The sequence below is a fragment of the Fragaria vesca genome, linkage group LG7 (genome assembly GCF_000184155.1).
Source record: "Fragaria vesca subsp. vesca linkage group LG7, FraVesHawaii_1.0, whole genome shotgun sequence".
Lineage (NCBI taxonomy): Eukaryota > Viridiplantae > Streptophyta > Magnoliopsida > Rosales > Rosaceae > Fragaria > Fragaria vesca.
The window spans coordinates 16,124,399-16,149,036 of NC_020497.1; the positions used below are offsets into that span (position 1 = coordinate 16,124,399).

At 39.9% G+C, this 24,638-nt stretch overlaps 6 protein-coding genes and 1 non-coding gene across 7 annotated transcripts in view; 3 read left to right on the forward strand and 4 right to left on the reverse strand.

The window, feature by feature from the left end:
* Positions 1 to 2,436, reverse strand: part of LOC101296902 (UDP-glucose flavonoid 3-O-glucosyltransferase 7-like) — a 29,502-nt gene extending 27,066 nt beyond the window's left edge. Inside the window, exon 1 of the mRNA XM_004307416.1 lies at positions 732 to 2,436. Coding sequence (XP_004307464.1) covers positions 806 to 2,263 — 1,458 coding nt within the window. The 5' untranslated portion in view covers positions 2,264 to 2,436 and the 3' untranslated portion in view covers positions 732 to 805. The remainder of the gene's footprint in view (positions 1 to 731) is intronic.
* A 1,206-nt stretch (positions 2,437 to 3,642) lies between these two features.
* On the reverse strand, positions 3,643 to 6,405 carry LOC101313264 (wall-associated receptor kinase-like 20-like). Its single transcript, XM_004308792.1, has 3 exons — positions 5,619 to 6,405; positions 5,479 to 5,514; positions 3,643 to 4,944 (listed from the first exon to the last, which is right to left on the reverse strand). The coding sequence occupies exons 1-3, from the start codon at positions 6,403 to 6,405 to the stop codon at positions 3,884 to 3,886; spliced, it is 1,884 nt and encodes a 627-aa protein (XP_004308840.1). The 3' UTR covers positions 3,643 to 3,883.
* A 997-nt stretch (positions 6,406 to 7,402) lies between these two features.
* Positions 7,403 to 12,608, reverse strand: LOC101297190 (probable E3 ubiquitin-protein ligase HERC3-like). The gene is made up of 11 exons (XM_004307417.1): positions 12,233 to 12,608; positions 11,548 to 11,621; positions 11,359 to 11,443; positions 11,032 to 11,163; positions 10,711 to 10,947; positions 10,343 to 10,552; positions 9,655 to 9,698; positions 8,873 to 9,055; positions 8,536 to 8,626; positions 8,035 to 8,078; positions 7,403 to 7,907 (listed from the first exon to the last, which is right to left on the reverse strand). The coding sequence occupies exons 1-11, from the start codon at positions 12,426 to 12,428 to the stop codon at positions 7,785 to 7,787; spliced, it is 1,419 nt and encodes a 472-aa protein (XP_004307465.1). The 5' UTR covers positions 12,429 to 12,608; the 3' UTR covers positions 7,403 to 7,784.
* A 3,019-nt stretch (positions 12,609 to 15,627) lies between these two features.
* Positions 15,628 to 16,846, forward strand: LOC101313562. The gene is made up of 2 exons (XM_004308793.1): positions 15,628 to 16,064; positions 16,144 to 16,846. Exons 1-2 carry the CDS (start codon positions 15,628 to 15,630, stop codon positions 16,844 to 16,846), a joined length of 1,140 nt encoding a protein of 379 aa, XP_004308841.1.
* Positions 16,847 to 18,697: 1,851 nt separating this feature from the next.
* On the forward strand, positions 18,698 to 19,960 carry LOC101313854. Its single transcript, XM_004308794.1, has one exon. It carries the CDS (start codon positions 18,698 to 18,700, stop codon positions 19,958 to 19,960), a length of 1,263 nt encoding a protein of 420 aa, XP_004308842.1.
* A 1,576-nt stretch (positions 19,961 to 21,536) lies between these two features.
* On the reverse strand, positions 21,537 to 22,370 carry LOC101314139. Its single transcript, XM_004308795.1, has one exon. The coding sequence runs from the start codon at positions 22,368 to 22,370 to the stop codon at positions 21,537 to 21,539; it is 834 nt and encodes a 277-aa protein (XP_004308843.1).
* Positions 22,371 to 22,565: 195 nt separating this feature from the next.
* On the forward strand, positions 22,566 to 23,690 carry LOC101314421. The gene is made up of 3 exons (XR_185356.1): positions 22,566 to 22,590; positions 22,893 to 23,140; positions 23,458 to 23,690. It is a non-coding gene; the product is annotated as an uncharacterized LOC101314421 (transcript).
* The last annotated feature ends 948 nt before the right edge of the window (positions 23,691 to 24,638 follow it).

The window sequence follows — 24,638 nt, forward strand, 5'->3', positions numbered from 1 at the left end:
ATGAACCTAACACATGTAATAATTCATACCAGAATGATACCATCAAGGATGTTTCCAGTTCTCTTATAGATAAGAAGGTCATGTATCTTTCCCACGATGTCCACACAAAGGTATGGAGGATCTATTCGTGCATGACCTGGATGATAAAATATATGTACGGGAAAAAATTCAACTTGATCCGACAAGGTTAAGGGCTTGATCCGGATGATCAATCCCATAAGTCAAACTCTTAAACGCACGGAAAATTTACCCTCACTTTTTTATCAAAAAAATAAAAAATAGTATTTGGCATTTCTCGACCCGAAGTTTATTTATTTTTCTCTTAACTTTTAATTTCTCTTACTTGTCACATAAAAATATATTCTAAATGATACACCAAAAGTGTCCGTACAGACTTTTAGTTTGAAGTTCGTGAGCAACTTGTTGCTCCAAAACTCATTGTAACAGTTTCCTCATTAATATAGTTCATCTCTTGGGAAAAAGAAAAAAAAAACAAGAAGAAGAAGAAAGTGATGCACCAATTTGAGATTCAGTCATTTACTTCACATTACTCTAACCAAAGAAAAACACATGAATCAAAAGTATAGAACAAATAGCACAGACAGCTGCTTTCTCCACATAATTAGTAAGAGCTCAATATCACATTAAGCACAAGATAGACTCATAGTTCAGTACCGCAGCTAGCAAATTTATGTTACCTACGAAATTCCTAGAAAACTTGGGACAACAAGAAGGCAAAAGAGTTCAAGTGAAATTTAAGATTACTGCAACTCAAATAGTGTACTGGTGTTGGAATTCAAGTCGTTCAACGGCCTCCAAAAGCTAGGTCGTTCAACTCTCCGACTAGAGTAGACAAATCCAAGAAAGATGATCCACCTTCTTCAACAGCCCTCCTTGCATTCTCCCCAAGCTCTTTCACTTTGCTTCTCATTTCCACGGCTTCATCACCCACCATGATTCTAGTCACAGCCTCCTCTATGGCCTCCCTCCTCACCCTCCCTTCTGTCTCTGCCTCTACATCCACAAATGAGAAAGCCCATTTTTCAGAACCAACAGGAACCCCAATCCTAAGTATCTCAGTCACCAACTTCTCATTGTAAAACTGCTCGCCGATCACCGGCCACGTGATCATTGGAACTCCAGCAGACACTGCTTCTATTATAGAGTTCCACCCACAGTGAGTCACAAATGCTCCTATTGCTTCATGCTCAAGAATTAGCACTTGAGGAGCCCAATCTCTTATGATCAGTCCCTTACCTTCCATTCTCTTCTCAAATCCTTCAGGCAACCACTCTTCTACTTCTTTCTTTTCTTTCTTCACAACCCAAATGAAGTCTTGTCCAGAAGCCTCAAGGCCTGTTGCGATTTCTAGTAGCTGAGAATCAGCAAAACGGACCATGCTTCCGAATGATACATAAACAACCGAGCGGGGTTTCTTTGAATCAAGCCATTTCAAACACTCATGTTTCTCAGCAGTCGAGCTTTTTATTGATCCCCTCTCTGCTTTATCCTCTATTGCCTTGTTGCATAATGAAACAGGGCCGATATGCCATGCCTTCCGCCCAAACACCTTCCTGTAATGATTTGCATAAGCTGGTTCTAGTTCATAAAAGCTGTTAACAATAACCCCATAGCTCCTTTCTTCAATCTCTATAGATGCTTTGAGCATCTTCATAAATTCTGACTCATCAGGAAACACAGGTAGTTGGCTTCTAGTCATCTTGATTTCATCGGGGAGATTAGGAATGGCAAAAGATTCTGAATCAGATGACAAATTACAATGAGGTTGATACATCATCACACTCAATGTAGCACACAATGGGAAGAAACCGGTTCCATGGAAATACAGCCTTGGAATTCGAAACTTGGCAGCAACATCTGTAGCCCAAGTAAAGAAAGCATCAGCAACAAGGCAATGAGGTCGATGTTCATCTAAAATCTTCTCAAACTGTGGTTCAAGTAGAAAGGTGGCTTTGATAAATTTTCCCACCATGTCTTGTGTTATAATCAAGTCGGCGCTTTCGCAATCTTGAGGCAACCCTGCTTCAGCAGATGGGAACTTAATGAGAACAAGTTCAATTTCACCTCTTTGGGTTGCTTTGGAGAAGAGTGGTGCATTGAGGGGAGTAGTTACTATGGTGCATCTTGCCCCATGAGAAGAAAATAGTTTAGCTATGTCTGTAAGGGGTATGCTGTGGCCGCGAGCCATGTATGGAAGAATGAAGATATGAAGCTGTTGGCATGATTTAGTTTCCATGGCCATAGGGCTGCAATGCAGTCAGCACAGGCTCCCAGATAATGATAACCTTGGTGGTGAAAGAAGAACTGAAAATGAGTTGGGATAATCAAGGACTTGAGAGGCATATCTATAGACACGGTGCCGTTCACCTGGTCAGCTGCTGACCAGGGATTATTTGGTCATTTACCGTCAGATCTGCTCCATCTTGATCCTAAGGCTCAGATTTATTACTTTTATCATTTCTCCCTTCTCCTTTAATCATTTCATCTTCAATAATCAAATGGGCACCCAGATCTTCTCTTGAATGCAGAAACCAATTCCAATCCGGGCTAATAGAGTAGAACATTCCAGAACAACATGAACTCAAATTGACACAGAGTAGCAATGGTGTTGAAGAGAGAAAAGTGGGTATCTGGAGGTGAGAAAGAAAGAAAAAGAGGTTAAGATTCTGGAACTGGGGAAACTGATTTAAGATTGGAACGGGGGTGGAACGACAACTGGGTTCTGCAAATAGGACGTGGATAGCCGGATGTTTTGGTCAGCGATGACGGTGACGGCGGAGGCCATTCATATTTGTCTCAATTGGCTGCTCACCCATTCTGAGTATGTTTCCCTCCTCTTAAAGAAACTCAGAAAATCAATCCCATATCAACCATGGAGTGGATTCGAGGTGAGAAATTGGTCATGGAAGCTTTGCCACCTTCAATTAAGTAAAACCCAAAACCAGTCTTCTAAACCATTGGTGGTTGTCAAGTCTGAAGCCTCCTTATCTGCTCTGCTTAAGAACGAGGAGCAAGTCCCCAACCAAATCGGTTCCTGCCCGCAAATCGTCCACTGCTTCGGAGGTGTTCTGCAACTTGTTCTTCGGCCGAAGCCGCCATGGCAGGGAGCATGGAAAATTTTTGGATATCGAGAAGAGATAAGAAAGTTTGGAATATTAAATAAAAGTTAATTCAAAATATATAAATATTTCTGAGCCCTAGGATCAAGATGGAGCAGATCTGACGGTAACCGGCCAAATAATCCCTGGTCAGCAGGTGACCAGGTGAACGGCACCGAATGTCGACCAGACTTCTCCGACTCCTGAGTCCTTATTGGACCCGGTGATTCCATTTGTTTGGCTACTGTCCACAGAGGTGGATGGTCTTAGTAATGACCGAAAGTGATGCCTAAATAAGCAAATTGGACTGACCCAACTTTCACATCTGTCAAAATTTTACCAAAATATGAACTTGGGTGGAACTAAAACTGTCATTCATATGCCTAGAAAGCTCATCTAAAAGCTCATCTAAAAGCATTGTTCTTCCATTATTTGGCCGACCAAGAAAGAACAAAATGAGAAACCCCAAATGGATAACAATTTCATAGAGTTGATTGCAACTAATATACTGCTTATGACCAGAAACTGAAACTGTATCACCATCTTAATTTTCAAGCAAAGATTATTGCACTTTATTTGGGTTTGCATACCCTTCTCTCAAGCTCAAGTTGTACAGATTACTACTACACATACAAAACCAGGCATACCACACTTGCCTCTCTCTATATACACTAATGCATTAATTTCAGCTAAATACATAACCATACTAGATAGACACCTAAAACAACTGCTAATCCTAGTACAGCACAAACTAGCAATATGAACTAGTCGTCGACAACCTTTGATGTGGCAATGCTTGTAATGTACTCAATCTCCTCCACGACTTCTTTCATCGAAGGCCTATTCTGTCTGCGTTCCTCCAAGCAACCCAATGCCAAGAACCCTAGTGCCTTCATGGTGTCCAGCTCCAAAGCTGTAGCTCCTTCTTTCATCATTGGATCAATTGCATCGATAAGCTTCTCTTCCGCCATCAGCCTCTGCACATAAACTGCAAGGTTCACATCATCGGCGTCCCTGTTGAAATCTATGGCTTTCTGAGAGGACATCAGCTCTAATAGCACAACACCGAAGCTATAAACATCACTCTTGTCAGTCAATTGATAGTTTCTGTAATATTCAGGATCAAGGTATCCGAGAGTTCCCTGAGCACATGTTGAGATGTGACTCATATCAGTATGAGCCAATCTTGATAAGCCGAAATCAGCAACCTTGGCATTCAATTTATAATCAAGCAGAATGTTACTAGATTTCACGTCACGGTGATAGATTGGAGGCACCGCTGAGAAGTGGAGATAAGCTAGACCCTCAGCAGTGTCATGAGCAATCTGGAGACGTTGCATCCACGAAAGAACTGATCGACCAACACCTTTCCGAGCTTGCAGATGCTCAAGTAGAGTCCCATTCTCAATGTACTCGTACACCATAATAGGCTGCTCTAGTTCAACACAACAACCAAGTAAATGCACAAGACTCCTGTGGTTAACTTGGCACAGAATTCGGACCTCATTGAGGACCTGATCAGTGCCTTTGGTGTTTCCAAGCTTGGCGATCTTCACAGCCACGACAGTGCCATCTTCGAGAGTTCCTTTGTAGACTTCACCATATCCACCAGCACCTAAGAGGAGGTCTCTGGAGAAGTTGTTTGTTGCCTTTTTGATCTCTTTTCCGGTGAAGACTTTTGCGGCTCTGCCTCCATTGGCGTTCAGGATTGCTTCTCGCTCTTTGGTCAGGCGGTCTTGAGCTTCTTTGATGCGTCTGTGGCGCTTGTAGAGTACAATGGCAATAGTGGCAGCAACTAGTGATGCCCCAATACCAGAAGTCAAACCTGCACAAGTTTTTTTGCACATTGTTAGTCACTAATCAATCTGGCCTGGAATTTAGCCTATTGTAACTTAAACAAATTGGGGGGGTGTCCCGAGTTCATGTCTGAACCAAAACACACTTCGAAACACATCATCATATTTCACTACTAATAGTTTCATGAACTCTATCAATAGTTTGCGAAATTAATCATCGTTTACCCTATAGTAAACAAATTTCTGACGATAATCAAATATACATCTGAATGATAAGTTGTACGATATCTAAAAATATGATTATTTCACACATACACAAAACTCTTATAGTAGAATATCAGCTCTACGACACATTACATATCGACTCATTAAGTATACGTAAACTTTTCGTAACAACGTATCAACTTTTTACGGTTTTAGAATAGTTTAAAATAAAGCTAAAGTAAAAGATAATGAAGTTATATCGAACTAATTAACTTGATATACTCATGCATCAATATAGCGTAAACAACTCAAAACTCTGCAATCACATAAATTAACTCTACAATATCATCACAATTTACCTGCTATTAGTCCAGTCCTGTCCTTTGAACCAGTATCTGCCAAAAAAAAAATAGTCAAACATTAGCATCTCTCTCAGCCAATGACAATCATCCAAGTCCCCCAAAAGTCAAAACTGACAGCCGTACAATATCATACTCACCGTCAACGCAAAACCCTGAAACCGGGTCCCACGTAAACCCGGAATTACAGAAACACCTCCGCACCCCATTCTGAACCGGGTCGGATCCACACACCGACTTCCCGTCACAATCCGACTGATTACCGCACACCGGCTCCCTCGGCGCCACCCACTGTATCTCCACCCCCGGCTCCGGCCACCGCGCCACCGGCAAAACAGGATCCAAGTTCACAAAGCTCGTATACGCGCTACAACCCGAGTCCCTGACCCGAACCATGTACGACGTCGACGACCCGCCCGCCCGGAAAGTACAGCAAATCGGAGCCGCCCTACACGCCCCCACAGAATTCGTGTTGTTGACGTAAGTATGACACAAGCTCGACGCCGAGCAGTTCAGCGGCGACCGGAGGATCGAGTCGGTGCAGTTGAAGTAGAGAATGGTGTTGCTGCTGGTGACGTTGAAGGGGAGGGACTCGTTGAGCTGGATACCCTGGTGGATGACGTCAGAGGTGACGCAGGAGGAGGGGGAGAGGAAGGTGGAGGGGCGTACGACGAGTCGTTGGGAGGAGGGGGAGATGGAGGCGATGGGGTAGGAGTTGTTGAGGGTGTCGAAGAGGAGGGAGGAGTTGCTGAGGCAGCGGATTTTGTAGGACTGGTCGCCGCAGGTGGGAGATGTGCTGAGGGGGTAGGGGACGGAGGTGGTGCCGCAGGGAGGGCAGAGTTGGATGGAGAGTGCGTTCCACGCGCTGGATAGGAGGAGGAGGAGGAGCGACGCCGTGAGGAGGCGGAGGTCGGGAGGAGGGGCCATTTTGGAGAGAGAGGTTTTGGAGGAGTGAAGGTGTTTTGGGGGTTTTAAGAAGGCGGATGAGGGGTAGAATTGGAAGGGAGTGGGGAAAGTTTCGGAGACTATTTGAATTTTGGTGGGTAAACTTCCTTTGTCGCTTTATGACATTTTTGAACGGAAAATTGTTTCCGTTTGACTTGTGACTTGTGAATTGTGCCGGAATTTGATTTTCCTTGAAATCGATATAATAGAGAAATGAGCTAGTGAGGAGTGTACTCCAACGGAGGGACAATCATAGATTAAAGTTAGTGTCAAAGTGATGCGTTTGCCGTGTATTTAAAACCCTCGTATCTTTTATGTGTGTAAAGTTGTTTGATATACGGTGAGCAAATCAATTTTTATCGCGTAAAATGTAACATAAGAAGAAAATGAATTTTAAAACATGTCTCAAAGTTTGAGCGGATTGTACAATTTTTTCTTTCTTTTCACATTATAAGAGTTCAACCAAAAATGGTTTCAAAGTCTCAATGGTTCGTTTTAGTTACTTCGATTATATTTTATACACATACACCAATTACTTACCTTTAGCAATCCATCACCATAAATTGTGTCACAAAACCACCATTAGACCCATCGTATTATAGTATCGTAGTCGACAACATTTTTCTATGTTAGGTCAGCAATAATGTCGTGATTTGGGGATTTCTCACTTCTTTACATCGCAGCTAGTCCAGTCAATGAGAGAAGAAATGATAACGCAGCCCGTTGTTTTCACATAATTGAGAAAGAAGGTAGTTTAATACCAGATAATCTTGAGAAAGTGATATCTGCAGATATGGCAGCGTGCTGCGGTTAAGCATTCATCTAGAAGATCAAAGTCTACTCTATCTGTTCATGCCAGCATGGCCATGGAAGTCATTGAATAACAATAGCAAACCTTGACTTACCTTCGACTCTTACCAAACACAATAATGGCATCACCTATAAACACAAGTCTTATCTGGAAGACATGGAAAATTGGAAATAGTAGCAGAAATCATTATTCACATAATTTCATTGATTGAACAGAAGAGAACCATCCCCCTTACATGATTGGAGATTTCCTAAAGCCCCCTCGTACAAATACAATTACATTGATCACAACATGGCAGGAATACACAATGCACTGGAATATGCAGTACATCTCTGAACTGAGGCGATTGATATGCAGATCCTGATGATGAACCTCTACCATGGAAGAATGCGCAATGTGTGTATATACATATATACGTACAGAGTACATACATATATATGATATACGAACTAATATATGTACATGTAAATCAGATGACTACGAGTACAATGAATTACTGATGCCTAACAAAACTGTAACATGGCTTCTTTGGCCTGTGAATTTGAGGAACTCAAGTCGGTAGTTCGGCCAGAAGCAAGGTATGCCACCAGCCACATGCCACGTTTTTGGGGACACATCCATCGATCATGACTTGGGCTGGAATGTTGCGGTCTATCACGTCGCCTAAGCCAAGCTTCATCATTTGCAACAAATCACCAGTGTCAGATTTGCAAGTGAATACTTGATATGAGAGGATAAGACTGCTAGAAATGTTTCATAGCATTAAATTAAATGAAGTATTGATGAAAGCTGCTTCATACCTGGCCATACTTGTTCCATCCCCAGCCAAACACTTTTGCATCCTCTTCATGGCACAAGAGAATCAGCAAGAATGATGTACAAACAAGTTAGTTACTTCAGCAATTAGATGACATCTCACAAGTAAAAGTTAAAAGATTTTGTCTCCTATATCAGTTCTATGCATGGTAGGTCAACAAAATCCAAACCACAGAAATTCCACTTACATCTACATTTTCATTCTTCTCCCATCTAGTACTGATGTGTTTTAAGGTGTTGTTGAGTCTCTTATGAAATAACCGACTAGATATTGATATTCTTTTCTATCTTTTTTCTTTTCTAGCTTTTTTTTTCTCACTTTTTTTGCGTTCTTTGGAATGATGGGGGTGTGACAGTTGTATAACACACGAATCGAAAGTGTGGTCATAACCAATTAAGACTGGACACACTTCGTGATTTAGCTTCAAGAAAAGTCAGCTATCAAGAAAGCGTAAGGGAGCCTTGAACAGCAGAAGAAGACATACCGGTGATAATGCAACTATGACGAGCTCCACAGGAAACAATTTTTGCATTCACATTTTCCAGAACAGGAGCATCCAAAAGCCTCGGAATAGTCTGGATTACAATTCAAGAAAAATCAATTAAGCAATTTTGCAGATATCAAGACAATTGTCGACATGAAAACTGATGAATTATAAATATAAAAAGAAATAGAAACTAGCTCTCTAAAAGAAAACAGTAAATAAATTCCAAAGAACCATCTTTAGTTTATCTGTTAACTTAATTGTTTCCCAATTAATGAAATCGTTGTTAGCCTATAGTCTAATATAGAATTGGCTGTTTTCAGACTTCAGAGTTTACCTCAGCTTGATCAGCTCCAGTTCCCAACTGCCCAAACTGATTCCCCCCAAATGCATAAACATCACCATCAGCTGAAATGCAGACAGTATGCCACAGTCCTGCAGCAACACTCTCTATCCGGATACCAAGTAATGAAGATACACAAATTGGGCTTAGTTCATCATCTGTACTTCCTTGTCCACACTTAACCAGAAAAAGACATTTGAAGGAAATCAGTTTCACTCCTTTATCATCAGAGTTCAGAAGCAAACATGTGCAGTAACAAACAAAATGGGAGATAGAAAATATGGAGCAAGAACACAAAGGTTGTTTCTCTTTAAGTGAGCCTCATCTTGAGAACCTACAGTACTTTCTTCTCCACCCTTCCTACAGCAACTACTATTGAATCTGGAGAATGATTAAAGCTTGGGAACTCCAATCAAGTGTTGCATATGATCATTAAGATTTTTAAACTGTTCCCCTTTAGTAGTAGGACAAGGTATGTTAGCAATATACGCAATGAGGTTTTCTGATTGTTTTTGGTTGCTACTGAGCATCTTTCTATAAACGAGACTGTAACTGACAGTTTTGCAATCAACATATCATACAGAAACTTGGAAAGGGAATTTTGAATCGACTTTTCACTATCCAGCAATTAGTTGTGCAGTAGGATGCAGCACATTTAACCCAGGTCAGCACCCTTCCACATTAAGACAGAAATATTTCCACAATAACATTCTCAAGAAGAGAAACCATGAGGCACAGAGAAAGTCAAAGAAAGACTTAATACTTCAGAAACTCACCTGTCCATAAAGCCCCCAACCGAAAGTAAGTAGTGCTCCAGCATCTGTAACATAAGAATTGAAAAACAAATGACTGAATGACCATAAACTTTTAATAGCTAAAGGGCACCAATTTAGGAATGCAAAACATCTCACTCGTACCACATGTCAAAGTGTCAAACTAAGCAAAAGTATCCTCGAATAAAGAAGGTTTGCCCTCTGATAAATCATGTAGTTTGAAGGCGGATCTTATAGTTCCAATGATTGAACATCCTTCAAGCTATAATTGCCACCAAGCATAGTCAACTTAGTTTTGACATCAGTTTAGATTAAATATTCCATATTTACTCTCCGATTTGTTACCTTTAGCATACCAAAATGTCAATACGTACAGAATTTTGTATCAGCAAACAGAGCTCCAATTAAAAGTGAGCTCTCGAATAGCGGGTTGTCTTTTATAAATGATAGTGTTTGACCTATTTCCATCTAATTGAATTTTCAAATTGTTTTCTTCCAACTCAACAAGCAGTTTTAGAGTTCTTTAAATGAGGAAACTTTTAAAGATAATGGCAGTGGAGAGATATGTAAAAGGTACAGCACCATTGAGACATTGAGCATGTAGAACAAATTAACAAACTTATCATTATCATCCAGCTTGATTGACCATGTATGTATTAACTAAAGTGGCTAACAAACTTAAAACTTGTACCTGTGATCACTGCACTATGTCGACCTCCACAGGCAATCCCTTTCACATAATTTCCAGGTACTCCGAAACTGTGTTCATCTGGATTCATGATGCCATAAGAAGAGGACTTGACACAAGGTATAGGATGAGGGGAGGACACCATACGTATCCGTGAGCCCAGACCGAGCTGCCCTTCACCTCCATATCCCCATCCCCAGACCTGTCCCATGTCTGAACTTTGGGAAATCAGAATACATCACAAGTCTTGCTTTATAATAATTTTTTAAACATGATACCGCATTTGATACTTTATGCAAAGACGCCAATGAAAAGAGTCTATGGAACTTGTATGTGGTAGGACAAGTATAGATCAGAAAATGGCAAGTTACCTGACAATGCTAGAGTATGGCGTCCTCCAGCAGCAACATTGGCTATTCTAACTCCTGGGTTCAATGCCACAAGATAGGGCAATGCCGAGAGGGTTTCATCACCAGATGATGAACTTTCACCTGCTTGCTTTGCGGAAGATACTCTTCTTCGCTTTGAATATTCTTCTCCAGCTCCCCGAGCTTCAGTAGCAGACATTGTTCCGCTACTGGATCGTGAGCCTTGAGAACGAGGGCTAACTATATCATAACCAAACATAAGTTAGCAATCGATGAAACAAATCTTCTGTCATTTTCAACAAAAATAGGCCAAATTGAAACTACCTTGGTCTGTCAAGAAAGAACACTGCCTTTCCATTACATCCTTCTCAAAGTTTGTACCCATAGATGGTTCCGCAATGACCTTCCCAGAGGGAACACACTCTTTCCATCCCCATGTGTAAACTGCTCCCATATCTGCATCGAAACTAAAACCCTTAATGCCTCCGGTATGCATCATAACTAAATAACAATGGGAGAAATACATAAATCAACTTTGTTTCCATACTTCCATCAGTTAACAAGTTGGCTGGCTTGGTCTTCTTGTAGACATTTACTCGTTTGAGTAAAATCGTATTTCTTGATCAAATGAAGTTGGGAAATCAAGAATACCTGTAACTGCAACACAATGCGCCCAACCTGCAGCTGCCTTTACTAGAGAAACTTCAGCTGGAAGAGGAAAAGGCTCCGGCGTTTCCTTCATAAAGTAAAATTGAAAGCAATGTGGCTTAGTTCTGCCAACTACAACAATGAAGGAACTCAATGAATCAACAAAAAGGTATTTGTGCAATGCCACTCTACCCCATGCTTCCCAGATGTCACATAGCTCTGACCTAGATCATCTGTTGAACCCCATGTAATCAGCTTCCCAGAATCTAGGCCAAAACATAACAAAAAATCATAAGCAACAGACTTCTACCTAGGAAATACAACTAGACATTGCAAATCAGCATTGCAAAGAAATTGACAGAAGCAAAGGCTTAGTTTCAATCCAAACTGTTATATCCAACAAGTACCAAGCTGTCATTGTAAACTGACTAAAATCACAGAATCCTTTTCACAATACCAAACTATAACCAAAGCAAACCCTCATTTACCCAAACCAATCACAGTAAAATTAGTTTACTTTTACCAGGAAAATGACAGAATACTGGAAAACAGAGAAAAAAAAAAAATCAAATCCCCAAATTCACTGTGGAATGAGAATTTAAAAAAAAAAAAAAAAGAACAAATAAACCACCAACTAACTTCACAAGCTGCTTGAGCAAGTTCTCTACTTTCTACAGCAGCTAAAAAAATTGGTATTCTCAATTTTAGTCCACATTTTTTCAGCAACCAAATAGAGGCAAATGCAATGAAAATCATTAACGGAAACAAAAAAAAATCCAAAATCCAATGCTGAAAACAAAGCTAGAAAATTTAATTTCAAGAAATCAAATTCCGAAAATCTTGAAACTAAGAAATGTAAAGAGACAGAAGCGAGCACCAGAAATGGCCATGGCGAAGCCGCAACCGCCGCCAAAGACATCCCTCCACTGGTAATCGCCACCCGGCCTCACAACCGTCGGCGACAAAAGCGGCGACCTTTGCGGCAGAGCTCCCGGAAGATATCCCCACATGAACACCACCTTCTCCCCGCCGTCGTCTCCCTCCTCCATTCTCACATCTCCGCCGTCATTCATCGCCGGAAAAACCGAAACCCAATAAAGGAAACTAGTGGTGGATTTGGGTTTCTTTTTCTGGAATTTTCTTCTGGGATTGATTAAAATGAGAAATTTGATTTAGATTGGTGGAGAGGTTGAGCTTGGTGGACTTAGACTTTAAGTGAAATTTTTCGAAGTGCCCTAAGTATTTTGCTGGGTGCGCAAACAATGGGGCCGAGAATCATTTTCAGGAAATTGAGGAGGCCACGTCGGACTCTTCACGTGGTTCTCCCGCCACGTGGCGCGAAATACACCGCTAGATGCCATGGCCATTGCAAGCCAGTAATTCCCAGAAGTTTCTGGAAGGCCATTCTTTCCGACCCCATAGAACAAGGTTGGGAGCTGGCGTGGTTGCATTAGGTCCTGCCACGTGTGGGGATGTGATGCAAGCCCCAATGATTGTCTGTCACCACTTGTTGGCCTCTTGATTGGGACTTGACCAAATATTTCTTCTGCTGTGATAAATGTGCTTTCATCAAAATCGTAACTCCCCCAATATAATTAGTGTAATTGTTCGATTAATTATGATTCAGATTTTATTATCATTATGTACGTTATAGTTATCTTTGTAATATCACGTTTATATATATAAAGAGGAGCTTCAATGAAATGTAAACCAATTCCATTTTTCCTATTACATACTGTTATTTTCTCTCTCAAATATTGTCCTTAATTTTTGGTACTAAGACAAGAGTGTGCTTGTTCTTATTGTTCTCACCTGAAATTTTCATTAACTGTCGAGAAATCGATTAATTTAGTGTTATGTCATGGAGCATTCTTATAAGAACATACCACATTAGGAAGTATTAAGCCTTTTTAATTTCGAATATGTTTAATTAGAATGTTGTTTAAGTGTATCAAATTGGTTTTAAGCTCTTGTAGAATCATTAAGTTAGAAGGTTAGGATTATTGAAGTCCTTGGCAACCATTCCTTATCATATACGAGGAGTACATGCATGTTTGCTCGATGAAATTATGCCTAATTTCAATTAACACACGCATATGAAGTTTGGTATGTGTCTTACTTTGCATCCCAACACCCAGAATGTTCCAATTACGTACTAATCATATTTGGCTTGGTGCAATAAGGTGCACATTGTTGGTATGCAAAAAGATTGTGTTAAAGTAGAAAGCTATGGAAAATAAAAAGTTATGTTATACGTTGGTCTACACTTATGTAATGATGAACTAACTAAACTAAACTAAAAACTCAATCCGATTGTTCAAAAACGTACGAAGGATGGATGCATATACTTGAACCTGTCCGTGAAACATACTTGACCTTCATGTGGCAAGAGATCCTTGTCCAATAATTGCAAACGGACCCAGGATCGTGTGTGGTTAGACTCGAGACATCAACACGATATACTGTTTGAGAATGCAATCCCATGGCTAGTATTAGGATTTTCATGATTGAATCTATCTCAACAGGGTGGGACAGAAATTTCAAGTGGTGATTCGAATACGGATCCGTAACACCACAAACTAGACGAATGTCTTACTCTTACTACACATGTTTCATCTTTAAGCCTCATACAAGTGCTAGACAATATGGTACCCTATTATTAGGGTCCCTATGATATTATGTTCTTACACTTCTTAATCAACGACTCGTTCTCAGAACTCCTCCTGTGGCTAGGAAACTAGGTCCCAGACTCCTAGGGCTCCCCCTGCGGCGGACCTACAGTAAATCCAGTGGTTCGGATGAGATATTGGGATGAATTAGAGACTGGTATTGCAACACATCGTCGTAGTACTGGCTCGTACGTACTGTCTGGGTTAGGGCTCTACCAGTTTGCGACACATGGTGTTCACTGAGACCTCTCAGACTTTAGGGTTTGGATTACGATGATCATTCTGATATGGGGCCGTTTAGAACTGCAGCGGTGAAGACGTGAAGTTCCATGCATGCAGGGTAGGGGCCCTATATCGATTTGTATGAGTATATGTTGTTGCAGGATGGAATGTATGGAATGTAATTAACTATGGATGTCCTCCTCAGGTTGTAGGATGTGTTTGATTCTCTACTTCATAAAATAAACTTAGACCCTTAACCATTTATTTGGAAACAATTTCACTTATGATGTATAACATATATGTGTGTGTTTTGATCAATATGGGTTCTAACGTTATATACTGGAACTACTAAAAATGGAAATACCTAATATATGTTGGAAAGTCAATCGTGGTGTATCTTCTTCTCTATTAGGAATATTCTCTGTTAGGAATGTATATATGTGTGAACATATGTTTCTCAATATGATTCATAATTGTAAGATAGTTTCCTAAGTTATATTACATTGTTCATTGTATATGTATTCACGTTTTTATCAATGAAATCATTCTGGTCAAGCTATTATCTTTTCAATATACTTGAATAAAATGGAAATGTTTGGTGGTCGCAAGATGCAAAATTGGCTCAACCATAGCTAGCTATTAAGCTTAGAGTATCACGTTGATCTCGATCACGATCAAATAACACTTGCACGTTATAGAGGATGCCTTTAAATCTAAGAATTTAGCATTTCCTTGTTTGGAAGTTGTAATCGATGAATAGATCGATTGGAATCAGAGATCTCCTTGTTTACTAGCTAGCTTTTGTTCTTCTAAATCAGAACGACAAATATTTTCCAAACTGAATTCATTGTGCCTTATAAAGAGAGACGATAGGTGGTTTAAACCCATCGCAAGGAAGAGATTGAAAGCTTGAGGTGGAATACAAAACCATTCAGATCCTACATTCTTTCCTTATCTCAAGTTTGCTAGCCGACCTAGACGAGGTGGATCATTACATAACCATTTTAATTAGTTCCGGCTCGGGTACATCATCCTCCTAATTCGAGATTAATTATCATTCAAACTTTGCTTCTTTTTGGAATTCTGGGTTTGTTTTATATTCAGAAAAGATTTATTTGTGCAGCCATTTCTTGTGGGACAATATGATTTCCATGATTCGGTTCTGTATCCTACCATTTACATGTGGTTTTAGGAGAAAATTAATCACGGTATGTTGTTTTTCTGTTACTTCAATTTAGAATTTTGGATAGCTGTTTAGTCTATAGCCCCAATATTAGTTGTTTATTGTAGATCTTATTACTTGTACAAGATCTATCAAGAATTATGATGATTGGTTTGGCTTAGTCACCATTTTTCTGGGTGTGTACAGAGAATAAGATCGATGGTGCCGAAGTTAAGGTTATCTCCTTGTCTGTCACGGACTAAAAGGAAGCTTCAGGCTGGTCCTAAGAAAGCAGTGGTTGGTATTTTTGCCTTTGAAGTTGCAAGTGTGATGTCTAATCTGGTCAATATATGGAGACTTCTCAGTAATGAAAAAGTTGATCATACGCTCAGAAAATATTTCTCACGTTCGGTGGGGATAAAAAAGCTTGTGTCACATGATGATGATTTCATTCGAGGTTTAGTATCTGGTGAATTGTTTGAGAATATGATCCCTATAGAAAAATTTGTGGCTAGGCTTGAGAAGAATCATTGTTCTAATCCTAGGTTGAAGGATTTTGAGCATGCTGTTAGTAATTGGATCAACAATGGTATTGACCCTTTTGTATGGGAACTTCCATGGGAGGAGATGGAAAAGGAAGCCAAAAAGATGGAGAGGTTCATTTCAAAAAAATGCAGCTTTGTATGAGGGGATGAAACATCTTTCGGATCTTGAACATACTTTGAAAAACATCAGTGCCACCTTGGATGATCCAATTTTGCTTGAGTTTCAGAACAAGGTAGAGCTGAAGCGGCTCGAGGTGGAGAATTTGAAAGAGGGGTCTTTGTGGAACATAACTTTCAATCACATAGGTATCCTTTTGGCAAGATCTGTCTTCACAATTTTCAATTGTATCAAGTCTGTTTATGGAGTTCCTCATCAACTCATGGCGGATGCAGATCACACTAGTCCTAGTCCATCAATTTTCAGCAAGTACAAGCTGTTGGATGCTCCTCCCGACACGCTCGGTGCTGCTGCCTTAGCACTCCACTATGCAAATATTGTCATCAAAATTGAAAGTTTAGTAAGACATCCCATCTCTCTTTATAGTAGCAGACGTGACCTGTACAGAATGTTGCCTGCAAATATGAGAGCTGAGCTAAGTGAAAGGCTGCCCTCCATCCAGAGCTTGACTTATTCGTCTGTTGAAGATGTTGCAGCAGAGAAGAAGGTGGCAATGGCTGAAATAATTGAATGGTTAGCACCACTTGCTCATAATACGAAGAAATTGCACTCGAAGAGGAACTTTAAACAACAGAAGGCCTGTGTTTCCAGGAGCCATGTGCTTCTGGTACAAACTCTATACTTTGCAAATCAACAGAAGACAGAAGCAACTATTATGGAAATTATTGTTGGTTTGCAGTACACTGCTTGCAAGCTCAGCTTAAAGCTCTACTAGAGAAGGACCGCCTCAGGTTGCGTGATATAGAAATACAGTACCATATATTCACATGCCTGTTGATAAAACCAAATTCATAAGCTTTGTCAATTAGGAGTCAATCTATATAAGCTTCCCATTTGGGTTATGATTTTGTTTTCCTTCGTCCCATAGGTTGATATGTTGTACATATTCTTAAGATTCATCATCAAAGTCAAGCATTCTCTATTTTGTTCTACCTCTCTTGATATTGATCATAAGTTCATAACAGTAGTGTAGTACTTGTAGACTGGTATATACTAACTACAACCTAAACCTATTTGGGTAATAAAAAGAAAAAAATGGAGTACGTATATACGCTGTTCTCGATCACAGTCGAATAACAACACAATATAGATGATGCCTTGTGCACACTTTGCACACTGAAATTAACACAGATGTAGCATGTTATGAAAAGGTAAGCCAACCAATCCGTGTGATGAACAACTCTCATGCATGCCTCTAGAACCTGCTAATTGGGTTGAATCTGTCTATATATAAAGCTCGACTCTGAACACCAAAGTTCCATAACACAAAGCTGAAGCTAGATATATAGGAACTACAGCCAGTTACATTATTAGATCATGGAAAGCAGGAAGGTGCATAGCGTGAGCAACTTCCAGATGCCCTTGCACTACCCTAGGTACACCAGAAAGGACTACGAGGACATGCCGGAGTGGAAGCTCGACCGCCTTCTTGCCGAGTATGGGTTGCCGGCTCACGGTGACTTGGCTTCCAAGAGAGACTTTGCAATGGGTGCCTTTCTCTGGCCTGATAATTGTCGCAATGGTCACAATCCAAACAACTGTAATTCATACAATATCGCTAGCATTAAGGCGGATGGTTCCAGTTGATTCTGGGTCTCAGAGAAAAAAATCTTATGTAGCTTCATAGCTTCTTGTAGTTTCGATCCACGTACGCATATCTAGATTTCTTTCAGTTTTTGTTTAATTTCTTTAATAAGATTTAAAAAAAGTTCTCAATTTGCATTAATAATAATAATAAACGTACACAGTCTTTCTAATTAAATAGAAAATCAGGATCGTCAAATACAGAGTATCTTCTTATATTCCTAATAATATTAGACACAGTCACACAGGCCAAGAAGCTAGCTAGTTATTGAACATTTCTTCACTAGCCGACCAAGGCGAGTTGGAATGTGGATTAAATAACCAGTTTAGCTCCTTGATCCTTCTTCTACCGCTTGGATACAAAGTTGTTCCGGTAGATCATCCTCCTAATTTGAGATTATTATTCAAACGTTGCTTCTTTAGAATTCTGTGTTTGTTTATATGTTTATATGCAGAAAAAATTTATTTGTGTAGCAATATTGAGGGATAATTTTCTTTCATATATATATATATTGATTGGGGATGATTTTGGTTATGTATTCTTCTGACCAAGAGTTTTTTTGATTCTGTATCGGGTTTAGGAGAAAATTAATCACGGTATGTTTGTTTTGTATTAGAATTGTATTACTCTTCACTTTGGTAGCTGCATCTTTAGTCTAGCCCCATTGTTTTTCATTGTAGGTTTATTATTTTATACAAGATATCTATCAAGAAATATGATTGTTTGTAGCTGCTCAGTCATAAGAACCAGGAAAAGCCTCTTAGGGTTTGGTTTGGGGATGTGAATTCAAAAATTGTTAGGGTTTCGTGATCCTGGTGATCTATTCTACCGTGCACTAGATAAAAACAAATTAGCTAGGGTAATTTTCTTTGTTTAATTCAGTGATTTGATTTTTGATGGTGTTATTTTCTACAGAATTGGTCAGCTTGATTTGGCTTACGCATCTTTATTCTAATTTTCCGGGGCTGGGGTGTGTAAGAGATGGTGGTAAAATCGAGGTATGGAAGGCGGTTCAGGACTAAAAGGAGGAAGAAGAAAGCAGTGGTTGGAATTTTTGCCTTTGAAGTTGCAAAAGTGATGTCTAAGCTGGTCCATCTACGGGAATCCCTGAGTCCTAAACAAGTTGATAGGCTCAGGAAATTTATCTCAGATTCTATGGGGTTGAAAAAGCTTGTGTTACATGATGATGATTTCATTCGAGGTTTAATACCAGGTGAATTGTTTGAGAAAATGATCCCTTTAACAAAATTTGTGGCCTGGCTTGGGAAGAATCATTGTTCTGATGATCCAAGTTTGAAAGATTTTGAGCATGCTGTTACTGATTGGATCAACAATGGTGTTGACCCTTTTGTATGGGAACTTCCATGGGAGGAGATGGAAAAGGAAGCCAAAAAGATGAAGAGGTTCGTTAAAATAAATGCAGTTTTGTATGACGGGATGAAACATCTTTCGGATCTTGAACATACTTTGAAAGACATCACTGCCACCTTGGATGGTCCAATTTTGCTTGATTTTCAGAACAAGTTAGAGCTGAAGCGGCTCGAGGTGGAGAATTTGAAAGAGGGGTCTTTGTGGAACATGACTTTCAATTACATAGGTATCCTTTTGGCAAGATCTGTCTGCACAATTATCAGTCGTATCAAGTCTGTTTATGGAGTTCCTCATCAAATCATGGCAGATGCAGATCACACTAGTACTCCTAGTCCATCAATTTTCAGCAAGTACAAGCTGTTGGATGCTCCACCCGACACACTCAGTGCTGCTGCACTGCACTATGCAAATATTGTCATCCAAGTTGAACGTGCAGTAAGATGTTCTTTCGCTGGCAGAAGTGACCTGTACAGTATGTTGCCTGCAAATATGAGAGATGAGATAAATGAAAGGCTGCCCTCCATCAGGAGCTTGACTTTATCAGTTATAGATCTTGCAGCAGAGCGGAAGGTGGCAAGTGATGAAATATTAGAATGGTTAGTACCACTTGCTCATAATACGAAGAAATGGCACTCCAAGAGAAACTTTCAACTGAAAGCCTATGTTTCCAGGAGCCATGTGCTTCTGGTAGAAACCCTCTACTTTGCAAATCAACAGAAGACAGAAGCAACAATTATGGAACTTATTGTTGGTATGCAGTACAGCTGGGAAGCTGGGCTAGAAGCTCTACGAGAGAAGGACCGTCTCAGGCGTGCTCTAAAGGCAGCCTCCCTGGAAGACCAAGACAAAGGCAAGTCATCCATTGTTCTCTAGGAAATTAAATCAGTTCGAAAATTAAGTTATATTATGAGTGTGCATGGTAGTCACATCTAGTGTTATTGAGAGTCCATTTAGGTATTTAAGTAGAATGTCTCTTATAATCTGACTTGAGTACTTTTAAAGTGCTTTGGTACTGTACGAGTATATGCTTTTACAATGTCTATAAGGGCATCTCTTATAGAATTATATGGTGAATGCTATTGGAACATATATAGTTGTGTATCGGAGATCAAACTGTGAGATAGACTCATTCAGATGTCAAGAGCATGTTTTATCAGCTTGATTAATTAGTAGTATATAACTCTATATTATTCCCTGGAACTGTACGATTCGTATGCTGAATCACATTCATTTGTCAATTTGATTTTGCTTTGCTCTTTTACTTTAGATCTTGGTTTGTGCCTTTGTGGAGTTTCACCTAGCTAGCAGGGACAAGTGTTCTGAATGAAAATTTGTGTAGATCAAGCAGTTATGATTTAATTCTAGGCTTCTAGCTGAAAACTTCCATACCATGATTTATAATGAAAAAGGGCTGAATACCAGATAGTTCAAATCCATAGATGTGACTCTCTCTCTCTCTCTTCTTTTTTAAGTACGTTCAAATTGTATGTGTCTTTTATTAAATAAGTTGTTGCTACAGCAGACATCAATTCTGCAAATTTGTAGTGTTTTAGAGGGTTTATGGAGTTCCTCATCAAGTCATGGCAGATGCATATCACAGTAGTCCTAGTCCATCAATTTTCAGCAAGTACAAGCTGTTGGATGCTCCACCCGACACACTCGGTGCTGCTTCCTTGCACCATGCAAATATTGTCATCCTAATTGAAGATTCAGTACGATATTCTGCCGTTCTTTGCAATCGCAGAGATGACCTGTACAGAATGTTGCCTGCAAATATGAGAGCTGAACAAAGTGAAAGGCTGCCTCCAATCAAGAGCTTGACTTCATCAGTTCTAGATATTGCAGCAGAGCGGAAGGTGGCAGTGGCTGAAATAGCAAAATGGTTAGCACCATTTGCTCATAATACGAAGAAACGGCACTCCTGCTTGCTTATTTACATGTTTTCCTAGTCTGTATATAATGTTCACGATGTGAGTAGTGAATACTACAACCGAACTTGTAGTTTCCTATTCCCAAATACGAGCTTTAAGTGGTGCTTCTCATCATTACTAGCCAATAGAGTTTAGTGTAATAACTATGTTATTATCAATGAGTAAATACCAACTTACTAATCAAGCTCTAAAAGTAAAAGAGCAAAGGCAAAACCAAGATCTGAAAGTAAAAGAGCTATGTGATGCAGCACAGTAGAACTGTAGAACCTCAAATGATACGGTTCCAGGGAATAGAGTACTACTAACTAAGCTGATAAAACATGTTCATAATTGGCATCTGAATGACTGTCTCTCCTTTAGACCACTATGTTCCAGTAGCATTCACCATATTCTACTGTAAAAGTACTCGGTCAGATTATAAGAGACATTCTACTTAAGTACTTGAATAATGGACCCTCAATCACACTAGATGTGACTAGGACACTCAGTCATATAACTCAACTGTTACAGTAACACTCTTAAATAGTTACTGATTTGGATTCCTCCAGAACGACTGATGCCTTGCCTTTGCATCCATAAGAAACACGCATTTCCGCAGCTTGCTTTTTGTATTGCAAACCAACAATGAGTCGCATAATTTCTGCTTCTGTCTCCTCTTGTCCTGCAAAGTATAGAGTTTCAACCAGACGCACCTGGCTACAGCCATAGGCCTTCTGGTGACGCTTCCACATGGAGTGCCATTTCTTGGTATTATGAACAAGTGGTGCTAACCATTCTAACGTTTTAGCCGTCGTCACCTTCATCGGTGCGGCAATTTCTTTAACTAATGAACAACTCAACCTCTGGATTGGAGACAGCCTGTCCCTTAGCTCATCTCTTATATTTGCAGGCAACACACTATACAGTTCATCTCTCCGTTTAGAATAAAGGGAGACAGGAGAACGTACTAAACGTTCAATTAGGATGACAATGTCTGCATATTTCAGAGCTAAGGCAGCAGCGCCGAGTGTGTCAGGTGGAGCATCAAAGAGCTTGTACTTGTTGAAAATTGATGGACTAGGAGTACTAGTGTGATCAGTATCTTTGGCCATCAGTTGAGGAACTCCATAAGCAGACTTGATATCACTGAAAATTGTGAAGACAAATCTTGCCAAAAAGAGACCTACGCAATCAAAAGTCATGTTCCAGAAAGACCCCTTTTTTAAATTCTCCACCTCGAGCTGCTTCAGCTCTACATCGTTCTGAATCTCAAGCCAAATTGGACCATCCATGCGGTTCCTAGTACATTCAAGATCCGAAAGAAGTTTCATCTGGTCATACAAATCTGTGGTGATCTTAATGAATCTCACCATCTTTCCACCTTCCGTTTTCATTTCCTCTTCTGAAAATTCCCATCCAAAAGGGTCAACACCACTGTTGATCCAATTACCAAGAGCGTGCTCAAAATCCTTCAACCTAGGATCAGAGCAATGATTCTTCCCAAGCCTGGCCACAAATTTTCAGTGATATCAAGTCCTATATCTATATGTTGGTGTATATATACAACTATGGGTGTCCTCCTCAGAAGCAGTGGTTGGAATTTTGGCCTTTGAAGTTGCAAGTGTGATGTCTAAGATGATCCATCTACGGAGAATGCTCAGTAATAAAAAAGTAGGCTCAGAAAATTGATCTCAGGTTCGGTAGGCTAGGGTTGTACATGGTCTACTAACCTTGTATGGGTGACGACACGACGCGGTGAATTTTTTAATTTTTTACTTCTGATCTGAAGCACGCGCGCTTGACGCGTCTTGCGCGTGTCACCGTCATATCACCTAATCGACCTCACCATGACACAATCGGAGGAGAGTGAAAGCAAATAGAGTTTTGGTTTGGAGGTCGCTCTGCTCCTCTTTCTTTTCTGGGGATCGATCCGGGCTGTGCGGCGGCAACGTTTTCAGATCGGCACTTTTACTTATCCGAGTACTTCGACCAGCAGAGGCTCACAGGCTTCACAGCCCCAACTTCGTCGAGCAACGCTGCTTCCGCTTCTCAAAGTCCCGCTGGAGCTACCTTTCTCTTGATTCAACTGTCGGGAGTTTTGGTTATAAAGTTGAAGGATAAGAAAACCTGCATGCTAACGACAGTAAGTTCTATGAATGAATTTATCGTTGGTAATGGTATCGTTCCAATTTGATTCGGAAATGGGCATTTTGGTCAATGGTTGTATCAATTTGTGCTAATATGTATCTGGTATCTGGGTTCAAATCTTCTTGAAATTCTCTCTCTGCTTCAAAATTGAATTCAGCTCTATTATAATAGTTCAGTATCTGATTCTAGGACTGGTTTTGATCGATTAGTCTGTGCAGTTTGGATTTACAATAACACTGGAACTATCCTGAATCCAGATCTGTCTCTAGCGATTCTACTTCTCATATTATATATGTTTTTGCCTCAATCCAGATCGAGTCTTAATCCACTACTGTGCATTGATGAAGTTACCCACCTCTATCATCAATCGCGGATAAGAGTTACCGAAAGTCACGCGCTCAGTGGGATAACGGAGTCTCACGGGGACACTTATTGAACATGCCGATCGCTGCTTGACACGTACTCCCGACAGCAAAAGTAGACAAGCTACTGCATACATTCCAGAACTCATCTTGTTTGAGAATCATTGTTCCCAAGCCTGGACATTTTCAAAATTAATTTAGGCTTAAATAAATATAGACAGAGTTACTGATGCTCATGTAGTTCTTAGATTTAATCTTCAGATCTCTTTTGATAATCTGTCAAAGAATTATTCCCTTAATTCCAAACTAATTTCTTTTAGAAAGGCTGAAAGGGTATGTGCTGAGATATTATGTCCATTCGCACATACGTTGTTCTCAGCTAATCCTCTTGATCATTAATGAACAACATAAAAGTATGAAGCTATCTATTGCTATGTGTCAAAGCATTATGCATCTGAAGGTTCCGTGCTTGAATAATGTGTATTAATGAAGCATTATGCATCTCTCCTCTAACAAATTTTGTGGCCAAGCTTGGGAAGAATCATTGTTCTAATCCTAATTAAGACAGAAGACAGAAGCAACAATTATGGAACTTATTGTTAGTTTGCATTACAAACAGGAAGCTACGTTAGAAGCTCTACGAGAGACGACGAATGCCCTCTGATTGTGTGCTAATGCAGCCTCCTTGGAAGACCAAGACAAAGGCAACTCTCCATTGTTCTCTAGGAGTCTAAATCAATAAGTAACTATTTAAGAGGGTTACTCTAACAGTTGAGTTATACTAGTTTCATGACTTCATCTAGTGTTGAGACTTGAGAGATCCATTTTAAGTATTTAAGTAGAATGTCTTTTATAATCTGACTAAGTACTTTACATGAGGGCATCTCTTATAGAATATGGGGAATGCTGGCTATTGGAACATAGTTATGTAACGGAGATCAAACTGTGAGATAGAATCATTCAGATGCCAATTAAGAACATGTTTTATCAGCTTGATTAGTAGTGTACTATCATGCAGCACATTCATTTATCACTTTGGTTTGTGCCTTTGTGGATTTTCACATAGAAAGTACTCCACATTTCTGAATGTAATCAACGCTTGTGGTGGTCTGAATGAAAAAAAGTATATAA